We start from the raw sequence: 12754 nt of genomic DNA on the forward strand, positions 1-12754 counted from the left end.
ACAAGAGTGCCCTGTTATGGTACACAACAAGCAGTGTTCCTGTTATGGTACACAACAAGAGTGTCTCTACAGTGGTACACAACAAGAGCAAGTTCTGTTATACAAACAAGAGGACTCTGTTATGGTACACAGCAACAAGAGTGGCCTGTATATGGTACACAACATGTCTTGTTATGGTACACAACAAGAGTGACTCTGTTATGGCACACAGCAACAAGAGTGTTCTCAGCAGGCATGCTAAACAAGAGTGGGCCCAGGTACACAACAAGAGACTCTACAGTGGCAAAGCAAAACAAGAGTGTCTTCTATGGTGGTACACAACAAGAGTGACTCTGTTATGGTACACAAATAAGAGTGACTCCTGTTATGGTACACAACAACAAGAGTGTCTCTGCTGGTGGTACACAACAAGAGTGTCTCTATGGTACACACAAGAGTGCCCCTGTTATGGTACACAACAAGAGTGCCCTGTTATGGCAATACTTTCAACAGAGTGTCTCCTATGGGCATTAGCCAACAAGAGTGGTTCTGTTATGGCACACACAACAAGAGTGACTCTGTTATGGGTACACAACAACAAGAGTGCTGCACAAGAGCCCCAGCACACAACAGAGTGACTCTGTTATGGTACACACAGCAACAAGAAAGTGTCTCTGTTATGGCACACAACAAGAGTAACCCCTGTTATGCACACGTCAAGAGTGTCTCCAGTGGTGCCACAACAAGAGTGACTCTGTTATGGGTACACAGCACAGACAACATGGCACACAACAAGAGTGTCTCTGTTATGGTACACAACAAGAGGACTGTTATGGTAATAATAAACAAGAGCGGGTTCTGTTAGTGCACACAACAAGAGTGACTCTGTTATGGTACATGTCAAGAGTGACTCTGTTATGGTACACAACAAGAGTGACTCTGTTATGGTACGTAACAACAAGAGTGTTCCTGTTATGGCACACAACACAGTGTCTCTAAAGCAGTGCACAACAAGGGGTTCTCTGTTATGGCACACACAGAGTGCCCTGGTTATGGCACACAAACAAGAGGGAATCAGTTATGGCACACAACAAGAGGACTCCTGTTATGGCACACAGCAACAAGAGTGTTCCTGTTATATACACAACAAGAGTGTCTCTCTCTGTTATAGGGCATACAACAAGAGTGACTCTAAGAAAATACAGCAACAAGAGTGTTCCTGTTATGGCACACAACAAGAGTGTCTCTGTTATGGCACACAACAAGAGTGTCTCTTGTTATGGCACACAAACAAGAGGACTCTACAGGGTACACAACAAGAGTGTCTCTGTTATGGCAACAGAGTGTCTCTGTTATGGTACACAACAAGAGGTCTCTGTTATATACGACAACAACAAAGAGCAAGTCCTGCTATGGCACACAACAACAAGAGGTTCTGTTATGGTACACAACAACAAGAGTGTCTCTGTTATGGCACACAACAAGAGGTCTCTGTTATGGCACACAACAAGAGTGTCTCTGTGGTACATGTTAAGAGTGCCCCTCATATGGTACACACAACAAGAGGTTCTATGGCACACAACAAGAGTGTCTCTGTTATGGCACACTAAATCAGCATATGGACTCTGTTATGGCAGCACCAAGAGTGCTCAAGAGGAAGGTTACCAAGTAGCAGTCTCTATATGGCACACTAACAAGAGTGTCTCTGTTATGGCATTAATAAACAAGAGTGACTCTGTTATGGTAATAGCCAAACAAGAGCGTCTCTCATGGTACATAATGCAGCAAGCCCCTGTTATGCACACAACAAGAGTGTCTCTCTGTTATGGCACACAACAACAAGAGTGCGTCTCTGTTATGGCACACAACAACAAGAGTAATCTCTGTTATGGTACACAGAGCTGCCCTGTTATGCGCCAACAAGAGTGTCTTCTACAGTGGTACACAACAAGAGTGTCCTTCAGCAGTGGTACACAACAAGAGTAAGCCCCCGCGCGGCACAACAAGAGTACCCTGTTATGGCACACGTCAAGGAGCAGCCCCTGCTATGGCACACAACAAGAGTGTTCCCCAACAAGATGTTCCAAAGAGGTTCTGTTATGGCACACAACAAGAGTGTCTGCAGTGGCACACAACAAGAGTGTTCCCAGCAGTGGTGTCACAAACAACAAGAGTGTTCCCTGCAGCACAACAACAAGAGGTCTCTAAGCAGGGTACAAACAAGAGTGTGACTTCCTGTTATGGCACACAACAACAAGAGTAAGTCTCTGTTATGGCACACAACAAGAGTGTCTCTGCTATGGCACACAACAAGAGTGTCTCTGTTATGGTACACAACAACAAGAGGTTCCCCTGTTATGGCACACAACAACAAAGAGTGTCTCTGTTATGGTACACAACAACAAGAGTAATTCTGTTATGGCACACAAATAAGAGGTCTCTCTATGGTACAATAAACAAGAGTGTTCCTGTTATGGCACACAACAACAAGAGTGTCTCTGTTATGGCACACAACAAGAGTGTCTCTGTTATGGCACACAACAAGAGTGTCTCTGTTATGCACACAACAACAAGAGTGTCTCTGTTATGGCACACAACAACAAGAGGAACCCTGTTATGGCACACAACAAGAAAGTGTCTCTACAGTGGTGACACAACAAGAGTGTCTCTGTTATGGCACACAACAAGAGTGTGTCTGTTATAAGGTACACAACAAACAGAAAAGCCCTGTTGTGCAGTACACAACAAAGGCGTCTCTGTTATGGCACACAACAAGAAAAGGCTCCCCTGTTATGGCACACAACAAGAGTGTCTCTGTTATGGCACACACACAACAACAAGAGTGTCTCTGTTATGCACACAACAAGAGTGTCTCTGTTATGGCACAACAAGAGTGTCTCTGCTATGGTACACAACAAGAGTGTCTCTGCTATGGTACACAACAAGAGTGTCTCTGTTATGGTAACACAACAACAAGAGTGTCTCTGTTATGGTACACAAACAGAGGTTCCCTGTTAGGTACACAACAAGAGTGTCTCTGTTGCAGCCATAACAACAAGAGGCCCCATGGTGTTACACAAACAACAAGAGTGTCTTCGTGTTATGGCACACAACAAGAGTGTTCCCTGTTATGGTGCCAGTCAAAGAGTGTCTCCGCTATGGCAAGCACACAGAGAAAGGACTCTATATATACACACAACAAGAGTGTCTGTTATGGCACAACAAGAGTAGCCCTATGGTACACAACAAGAGTAAGTTCTGTTATGGCACACAACAAGACAGTCTCTGTTATGGCACATTACTGCGTGTCTCCTGTTATGCAGCACACAACAAGAGTGTCTCTGTTATGGTACACAATGGAGTGCCCCCAGCAGGTGCACACAACAACAAGAGTGTCTCTGTTATGGTACACAACAACAAGAGTGTCTCTGTTATGCAGTTGCCCTTCTGTTATGGCACACAACAAGAGTGTCTCTGTTAGTGGTGGCACACAACAAGAGTGTCTCTCTGTTATGGTAATACAAACAAGAGTGTCTCTGTTATGGCAATACAACAAGAGTGTTCTATGGCAATAACAAACAAGAGTGTTCCTGTTATGGCACACAACAAGAGTGTCTCTGTTATGGCACACAAACAAGAGTGTCTCTTGCACACAACAAGAGTAAGTCTCTGTTATGGCACACAACAAGAGGTTCTGTTATGGCACACAACAAGAGTGTCTCTACAGGTACACAAACAAGAGTGTTCCTGTTATGGCACACAACAACAAGAGTGTTCCCTGTTATGGCACAGTCACAGGTATCTGTTATGGTACACAACAAGAGTGGGGTTCTGGTGGCACAATTGTCAAGAGTGTTCCTATGGTACACAACAAGAGCGTTCCTTATGGCACACAACAACAAGAGTGTCTCTGTTATGGCACACAACAAGAGTGTTCCTCTGTTATGGCACACAACAGAGTCTCTGTTATGGCACACAACAACATAGTGTTCTGTTATGGTACACAACAAGAGTGTCTCTGTTATGGCACAACAAGAGTTGCCTCTGTTATGGTACACAACAACAAGAGTGTTCCCTACAGTGGCACACAACAAGAGTAGTCTCTGTTATGGCACACAACAACAAGAGTGTCTCTGTTATGGTACACAACAGCAGTGCCTCTGTTATGGTACACAACAACAAGAGTGTCTCTGTTATGTGGCACACAACAACAAGAGTAAGTCTCTGTTATGGTACACAAATAAGAGTGTCTCGTTATGGCACACAACAACAAGAGTAAGCCCTGTTATGCAATACAACAACAAGAGTGTTCTTGTTATGGCACACAACAAGAGCAAGTCTCTGTTATGGCACACAACAAGTAGTAAGTTCCCTGTTATGGCACACAACAACAAGAGTGTTCCTGTTATGGCACACAACAAGAGTGTCTCTGTTATGGCAATACAACAACAAGAGTGTCTCCTGTTATGGCACAACAAGAGTGTTCTGTTATGGCACACACCAACAAGAGGTCTCTGTTATGGTACACACAACAAGAGTGTTCCCTTGTTGGTGGCACACAAATGTCTCTGTTATGGTACACAACAACAAGAGTGTCTCTGTTATGGCACACAACAACAAGAGTGTCTCTATACAATACAACAACAAGAGAGTCTCAGTTATGGTACACAACAAGAGTGTCCACAACACAACAACAAATCTTGCTATGGCACACAACAAGAGTAATCCATGTTATGCACACAACAACAAGAGTGACTCTGTTATGGCACAACAACAAGAAAGACTCTGTTATGGTACACAACAAAACCAACACAACAAAACACACACACAAGAGGTCTCTGTTATGGCACACAACAACAAGAGGTTTCATATACACACACACAAAAAGTGTCTCACACACAACAACAAGAGTGTCTCCAACACAACAAGAGTGTCTCCAAGAGGCACACAACAACAAGAGTGTCTCTATGGCACACAAACAACAAGAGTGTCTCTGTTATGGCAGCAAACAACAAGAGTGTTCCTGTATGGGTACCAACAAGAGTGTCTCTAGATGGCACACAACAACAAGAAAGTTCCCTTGTTATGGCACACAACAACAAGAGTGACCTGTTATGGCACACAACAACAAGAGTGTCTCTGTTATGGCACACAACAACAAGAGTGTCTCAACACAACAACAAAAAACCACACACAACAAACAAACACAACAAACAACCCAAAAACACAACAACAAAAACATGGTACACAACAAGAGCTATGGTACACAACAAAGAGTGTCCCTGTTATGGCACACACAACAAGAGTGCCCTGTTATGGCACACCAAACCCCACAACAAACCCTAGTACACAACAAGAGTGTCTCTGTTATGGTACAACAACAAGAGTGTCTCTGTTATGCAGTAACAACAAGAGTGTCTCTGTTATGGTACACAACAAGAGTGTCTCTGTTATGGCAACACAACAACAAGAGTGTCTCTGTTATGGCACACAACAAGAAGGTCTCTCTATTATGGCACAACAACAAGAGTGTTCTGTTATGGCACACAACAAGAGTGTTCTGTTATAGGCCACTAACAAGAGCAAGTCCCTGTTGCAATAATAACAACAAGAGTGTCCCTATGTTAGCACACCAACAAAAGTGTCTCTGTTATGGCACACCAAGAAAAGTTATGGTACACAACAAAGAGTGTCTCTGTTATGGCAATAATAACAAAAGTGCCTGTTATGGAAACAACAACAAAGTGTCTCTGCTATAATACACCAACAAGAAGTGCTCTGTATGGCACACAACAAAAGTGTCTCTGTTATGGTACACAACAAGAGTGTCTCTGTTATGGCATAACAACAAGAGTGTCTCTGTTATGCAATAACAACAACAAAGAGTGCTCTGTCGTCACCAAGAGTGTCTCTGTTAAGGCACACAACAAGAAAGAAGCTCTGTTATGGCACAACAAGAGTGTCTTATATGGTACAAACAACAAGAGTGGTCTCTGTTATGGACACACAACAAGAGTGTTCTGTTATGGTACCAACAAGAAAGTGTCTCTGTTATGGCACACAACAAGAGGGTCTCTGTTATGGCACACAACAAGAGTGCTCTGTTATGGCACACAACAAGAGTGTTCCTGTTATGGCACACAACAAGATGTCTCTGCTATGGCACACAACAAGAGTAAGTCTCTGTTATGGTACACAACAAGAGTGTCTCTGTTATAGGCACACAACAAGAGTGTCTCTGTTATGGTACACAGACAAGAGTGTCTCTGTTATGGTACACAACAAGAGTGTCTCTATGGACGACAAGAGTGTCTCTGTTATGTGCACACAACAAGAGTGTCTCTATGGCATACACAACAAGAGTGTCTCTGTTATGGCGGTCAAACAAGAGTAGCCCTGTTATGGCGGTCAACAACAAGAGTGTCTCTGTTATGGCACACGACAAGAAGTGTCTCTGTTATGGACACAAAACAAAGAGTCTCTGTTATGGTACACAACAAGAGTGTCTCTGTTATCAGGTCATTAACGACAAGAGTGTCTCTGTTATGGCACACAAGAGCAAGTTCTGTTATGGTAAAACAACAAGAGTGTCTCTGTTATGGCACACAACAAGAGTGACTTTGTTATGGCACACAACAAGAGTGACTCTGTTATGGTGCAACAGCAAGAGTGTCTCTGTAGGTACACAAACAAGAGTTTCTCTAAGGCAGGTAACGACAGAGTGTCTCTGTTATGGTACACAACAGAGTGCTTGTTATGGCACACAAACAAGAGTGTCTCTGTTATGGCACACAACAAGAGTGTCTCTGTTATGGTACACAACAAGAGTGTCCCTGTTATGGTACACAACAAAGAGTGTCCCTGTTATGGCACACAACAACAAGAGTAGTCTCTGTTATGGTACACAACAAGAGGTCTCTGTTATGGCACACAACAAGAGTGACTCTGTTATAGTAACACAACAAGAAAGTGTCTCTGTTTAGCACACAACAAGAGTGTTCTGTTGGCGTACACAACAAGAAGTGTCTCTGTTTGGCACAACAAGAGTGTCTCTGTTATGGCTACAACAACAAGAGTGTCTCTGTTATGGTACACAACAAGAGTGTTCTGTTATGGTACACAACAAGAGTGTCTCTGTTGGCGCACAACAAGAGTGTCTCTTATGGTACACAACAAGAGTGTCTCTGTTATGGTACAAAAAGAGTGTCTCTGTTATGGCACACAACAAGAGATCTCTACAAAATGTTCAACGTATCACGACAACAAGTGCCGGACAGAGTGTGAGCGTAGATTAATTTTTACATTTTAATTTTGCCTCTACAGCGGTTTTGATAGCATCCCATAATCATCCTGTGAGCGGTAGCGCAAAAAAGACAACAGGATATTATGGCACTGAATGTTAGCAGAGTATTTTCAAATAAATTATTTGATTAGTTCTATACATAAAGGGTAACTTTTCTCAACTGCGAGTACAGAATGTGAGGCAGAATGTCTGCTGCACACTTTGATTATTCAAATTTGCGTGGGAGAGGCATTCAAGGCACACCAGGCGAGGTAGTCCAGTGTAGAGGTGGGACCAATGTAGAGGGGGGACCAGTGTGAGGTGGACCAGTGTAGAGGGACCAATGTAGAGGTGGACCAGTGTAGAGGTGGACCAATGTAGAGGTGGACCAGTGTAGAGGTAGACCAGTGTAGAGGTGGACCAATGTAGAGGTGGACCAGTGTAGAGGTGGACCAGTGTAGAGGTGGGACCAGTGTAGAGGTGGACCAGTGTAGAGGTAGACCATGTAGAGGTAGACCAATGTAGAGGGTGAACCAGTGTAGAGGTGGGACCAGTGGAGTGGACCAATGTAGAGGTGGACCAGTGTAGAGGTGGACCAGTGTACAGGTGGACCAGTGAGGTGACCAGTGTAGAGGTAGACCAATGTAGAGGTGAACCAGTGTAGAGGTGGACCAGTGTGAGGTGGACCAGTGTAGAGGCAGACCAGTGTAGAGGTAAGCCAGTGAGAGGGTGAACCAGTGTAGAGGTGGACCAGTGTAGAGGTGACCAGAGAGGGACCATGTAGAGGTGGACCAGTGTAGAGGGTGGACCAGTGTTGAGGTAGACCAATGTAGAGGTGGACCAATGTAGAGGGGTGGACCAGTAAGAGGTGGACCAGTGCAGAGGTGGACCAGTGAGGTGGGACCAGTGTAGAGGTGGACCAGTATAGAGGTGGACCAATGTAGAGGTGGACCAATGTAGAGGTAGACCAGTGTGTAGAGGGACCAGTGTTGAGAGACCAGTGTTGGAGGTAGACCAGTGTAGAGGTAGACCAGTGTAGAGGTAGACCAGTGTAGAGGTAGACCAGTGTAGAGTTGGACCAATGTTGAGGTGGGCCAATGTAGAGGTGGGCCAATGTAGAGGTGGGACCAAATAGGTGGACCAATGTAGAGGTGGACTGAGCAGAGGTAGACCAGTGTAGAGGTGACCAGTGTAGAGGTGGACCAATGTAGAGGTGGACCAGTGTAGAGAGGTGACCAATGTAGAGGTGACCAGTGTAGAGGTAGACCAGTGTAGAGGTGGACCAGTGTAGAGGTAGACCAGTGTAGAGGTAGACCAGTGTAGAGGTAGACCAGTGTAGAGGGGTGCAGACCAATGTAGAGGTGGATCAGAGTAGAGGTAGACCAGTGTAGAGGTGGACCAGTGTAGGGTGGACCAGTGTAGAGGTAGACCAGTGTGAGGTGGACCAGCAGAGGTGGACCAGTGTAGAGGTAGACCAGCAGAGGTAGACCAGTGTAGAGGTAGACCAGTGTAGAGGTAGACCAACAGAGGTGGATCTGAGTAGAGGTAGACCAGTGTAGAGGTGACCAGTGTAGGGGTGGACCAGTGTAGAGTAGAACAGTGAGTGTGACCAGTGTAGAGGTGGACCAGTGGAGGTAGACTGTAGAGGTAGACCAATGTAGAGGTGGACTGTGAGTAGAGGTAGACCAGTGTAGAGGTGGACCAGTGTGGGGTGGGACCAGTGTAGAGGTAGACCAGTGTAGAGGTGGACCAGTGTAGAGGTGGACCAGTAGAGGTAGACCAGTGGAGAGGTAGACCAGTGTAGAGGTAGACCACTGTAGAGGTAGAGACCAGTGAGGTAGACCACTGTAGAGGTAGACCACTGTAGAGGCAGACCATTGTAGAGGTGGGACCAATGTAGAGGTGGGACCAGTGTAGAGGTAGACCAGTGTAGAGGTAGACCAATGTAGAGGTAGACCAGTAGAGGTAGACCACTGTGGAGGTAGACCAGTAGAGGTGGACCAGTGTAGGTGGACCAGTGTAGATGTGGACCAATGTAGAGGTGGGACCAGTGTGAGGTGGACCAGTGTAGAGGGACCAGTGTAGAGGTAGACCAGTGTAGAGGGTAGACCAATGTAGAGGTGGACCAGTGTAGAGGTGGACCAATGGAGGTGGACCAGTGTAGAGGTGGACCAGTGTAGAAGTGGACCAGTGTAGAGGTGGACCAGTGTAGAGGTGACCAGCAGGTGGACCAGTGTAGAGGTGGACCAGTGTAGAGGTGGACCAGTGTAGAGGTAGACCAGTGTAGAGGTAGACAAATGTAGAGGTGGACCAGTGAGGTAGACCAGTGTAGAGGGTAGACCAGTGTAGAGGTGGGACCAGTAGAGGTAGACCAATGTAGAGGTGGGACCAGTGTAGAGGTGGACCAGTGTAGAGGTAGACCAGTGTAGAGGTAGACCAGTGTAGAGGTGGACCAGTGTAGAGGTGGACCAGTGTGAGGTAGACCAAGTAGAGGTAGACCAGTGTAGAGGTGGGACCAGTGTAGAGGTGGACCAGTGTAGAGGTAGACCATGTAGAGGTAGACAAATGTAGAGGTGGACCAGTGTAGAGGTAGACCAGTGTAGAGGTAGACCAGTGTAGAGGTGGACCAGTGTAGAGGTAGACCAGCGTAGAGGTAGACCAGTGTAGAGGTGGACCAGTGTAGAGGTGGACCAGTGTAGAGGTAGACCAGTGTAGAGGTAGACAAATGTAGAGGTGGACCAGTGTGAGGTGAACCAGTGTAGAGAAAACCAGTGTAGAGGCAGACCAGTGTAGAGGCAGACCATTGTGGAGGTGGACCAATGTAGAGGTGGGACCAATGTGAGGTGGGACCAGTGTAGAGGTAGACCAGTGTAGTGTAGACCAGTGTAGAGGTAGACCAGTGTAGAGGCAGACCAGTGTAGAGGCAGACCATTGTAGAGGTGAACCACTGTAGAGGTAGACCAATGTAGAGGTGGGACCAGTGTAGAGGTAGACCAGTGTAGAGGTAGACCAGTGTAGAGGTAGACCAGTGTAGAGGCAGACCAGTGTAGAGGCAGACCAGAGAGGTGGACCAATGTAGAGGTGGACCAGTGTAGAGGTAGACCAGTTTAGAGGTAGACCACTGTAGAGGTAGACCACTGTAGAGGTAGACCAGTGTAGAAGTGGACCACTGTAGAGGTAGACCAGTGTAGAGGGGACCAGTGTAGAGGTAGAACCAGTGTAGAGGCAGACCAGTGTAGAGGCAGACCATGTAGAGGTGGACCAATGTAGAGGTGGGACCAGTGTAGAGGTAGACCAGTGTAGAGGTAGACCAATGTAGAGGTAGACCAGTGTAGAGGTAGACCAGTGTAGAGGTAGACCAGTGTAGAGGTGGGACCAGTGTAGAGGTGGACCAGTGTAGATGTGACCAATGTAGAGGGACTGTGTGTAGAGAGGTGACCAGTAGGAGGTGGACCAGTGTAGAGGTAGACCAGTGTAGAGGTAGACCAATGTAGAGGTGGACCAGTGTAGAGGTGGACCAATGGGTGAGGACCAGTGTAGAGGTGGACCAGTGAAGTCGACCAGTGTAGAGGTGACCAGTGTAGAAGTGGACCAGTGTAGAGGTAGACAATGTAGAGGTGGACCAGAGGTGGGACCAGTGCAGAGGTGGACCTGTAGAGGTGGACCAATGTAGAGGTGGACCAATGTAGAGGTGGGACCAGTGTAGAGGGACCACTGTAGAGGTAGACCAATGTAGAGGTAGACCAGTGTAGAGGTGGACCAATGTAGGGTGGACCAGTGTAGAGGTGGACCAGTGTAGAGGTAGACCACTGTAGAGGAGACCACTGTAGAGGTGGACCAGTGTAGAGGTGGACCAGTGTAGATGGGACCAATGTAGAGGGACCAGTGTAGAGGTGGACCAGTGTAGTGGACCAGTGTAGAGGTAGACCAGTGTCAGAGGTAGACCAATGGAGGTGACCAGTGTAGAGGTGGACCAATGTAGAGCTGGACCAGTGTAGAGGTGGACCAGTGTAGAGGACCAGTGTAGAGTAGACCAATGAGAGGTGGACCAGTAGTGGGACCAGTGTAGAGGTGACCAGTGTAGAGGTGGGACCAGTGGAGGTGGACCAGTAGAGGTGGACCAATGTAGAGGTGGACCAGTGAGGTGGACCAGTGAGGTGGACCACTGTAGAGGTAGACCAATGTAGAGGTAGACCAGTGTAGAGGTGGACCAATGTAGAGGTGGACCAGTGTAGAGGACCAGTGTGAGTGGACCAGTGTAGAGGTGGACCAGTAGAGGTAGACCACTGTAGAGGTAGAACAGTGCAAAGGTAGACCAGTGTAGAGTTAGACCAGTGTAGGTAGACCAGTGAGAGGACCACTGTAGAGGTAGACCAGTGTAGAGGTAGAACAGTGTGTGAAAGGTAGACCAGTGGACCAGTGTAGAGGTAGACCAGTGGACTAGTGTAGAGGTAGACCAGTGTGGACTAGTGGTAGGTAGACCACTGTGGTGTAGACTAGTGTAGGTAGAGAACAGTGTAGAGGTAGACCAGTGTAGAGTTAGACCAGTGTAGAGGTAGACCAGTGTAGAGGTAGACCACTGTGAGGTAGACCAGTGTAGAGGTGGACCAGTGGTCCAGTGTAGAGGTAGACCAGTGGACTAGTGTAGAGGTAGACCAGTTTAGAGGTGGACCAGTGTAGAGGTAGACCAGTGTAGAGGTGGACCAGTGTAGAGGTAGACCAGTGTAGAGGTAGACCAGTGTAGAGGTGGACCAGTGTAGAGGTAGACCAATGTAGAGGTAGACCAGTGTAGAGGTGAACCACTGTAGAGGTAGACCAATGTAGAGGTGGACCAATGGTGGCTACAGGACTTTGACCTGGGGATCCTGGGGTCGGGTGACGTGCAGAGTCCTCCACCTCCTACACTAACTTATGGCGCTACGTCCTGCTCGTCGAAATGAGCCCCGACCTAACCTAACCGAATCTAACCAAACTTAATCTAACTTAACTTAGTGTAACCCCAACATAACCCAAACCCACCACTCGAGTTGGATCACTGATACATAATCCGAATCCTAATAGCTAGGTTAGAGACTATCAGGTCTGACCCAATCCTAAAGATTACACAAGAACACACTGTGTCCTCAGCCCCAATGGTTAGCAAGGCTTATAGATTAACCCCTAATGGTTAGGTTAAGGACTATTAAGATTGGTACCCATTTGACCAGTCACCGCCGACGTAACCTTGGGTGACCTGCCTGACCCCTGGCCAGGGAGGGGCCAGCCACTCCCTCCTGAGCTCCATCACCCACAGATTGTGTGGCTGAGTGACTCACAAAAATCTTAAAAGTTGTCTGTTGTAAAGAAACTCTAGAAGCCGTAAGCTCAATGCTCGTGAGCCTGGCAGTTGACTCCATCTAATCCTAAGACGACAACAGCCTCTGATCTAATGGCAGACGAAAGCTTTTAACAAGAGTCTTGGGTTATATCGACTTACTTGTTTATATACCCATA

General features: G+C 46.8%; 1 protein-coding gene across 1 annotated transcript; it reads right to left on the bottom strand.

Annotated features, from left to right (window-relative positions):
* Positions 1–6359: 6359 nt before the first annotated feature.
* LOC121862741 (extensin-2-like) lies at positions 6360–10975 on the bottom strand (the record flags this gene model as incomplete). Its single annotated transcript, XM_042361064.1, has 2 exons — positions 6360–6544; positions 8260–10975. Coding segments are annotated over 2 exons (2901 nt in total), but the record flags the coding sequence as incomplete, so codon positions are not given.
* Positions 10976–12754: the final 1779 nt, after the last annotated feature.

The sequence above is a fragment of the Homarus americanus genome, unplaced genomic scaffold, assembly GCF_018991925.1.
Source record: "Homarus americanus isolate GMGI-L3 unplaced genomic scaffold, GMGI_Hamer_2.0 scaffold26448, whole genome shotgun sequence".
Lineage (NCBI taxonomy): Eukaryota > Metazoa > Arthropoda > Malacostraca > Decapoda > Nephropidae > Homarus > Homarus americanus.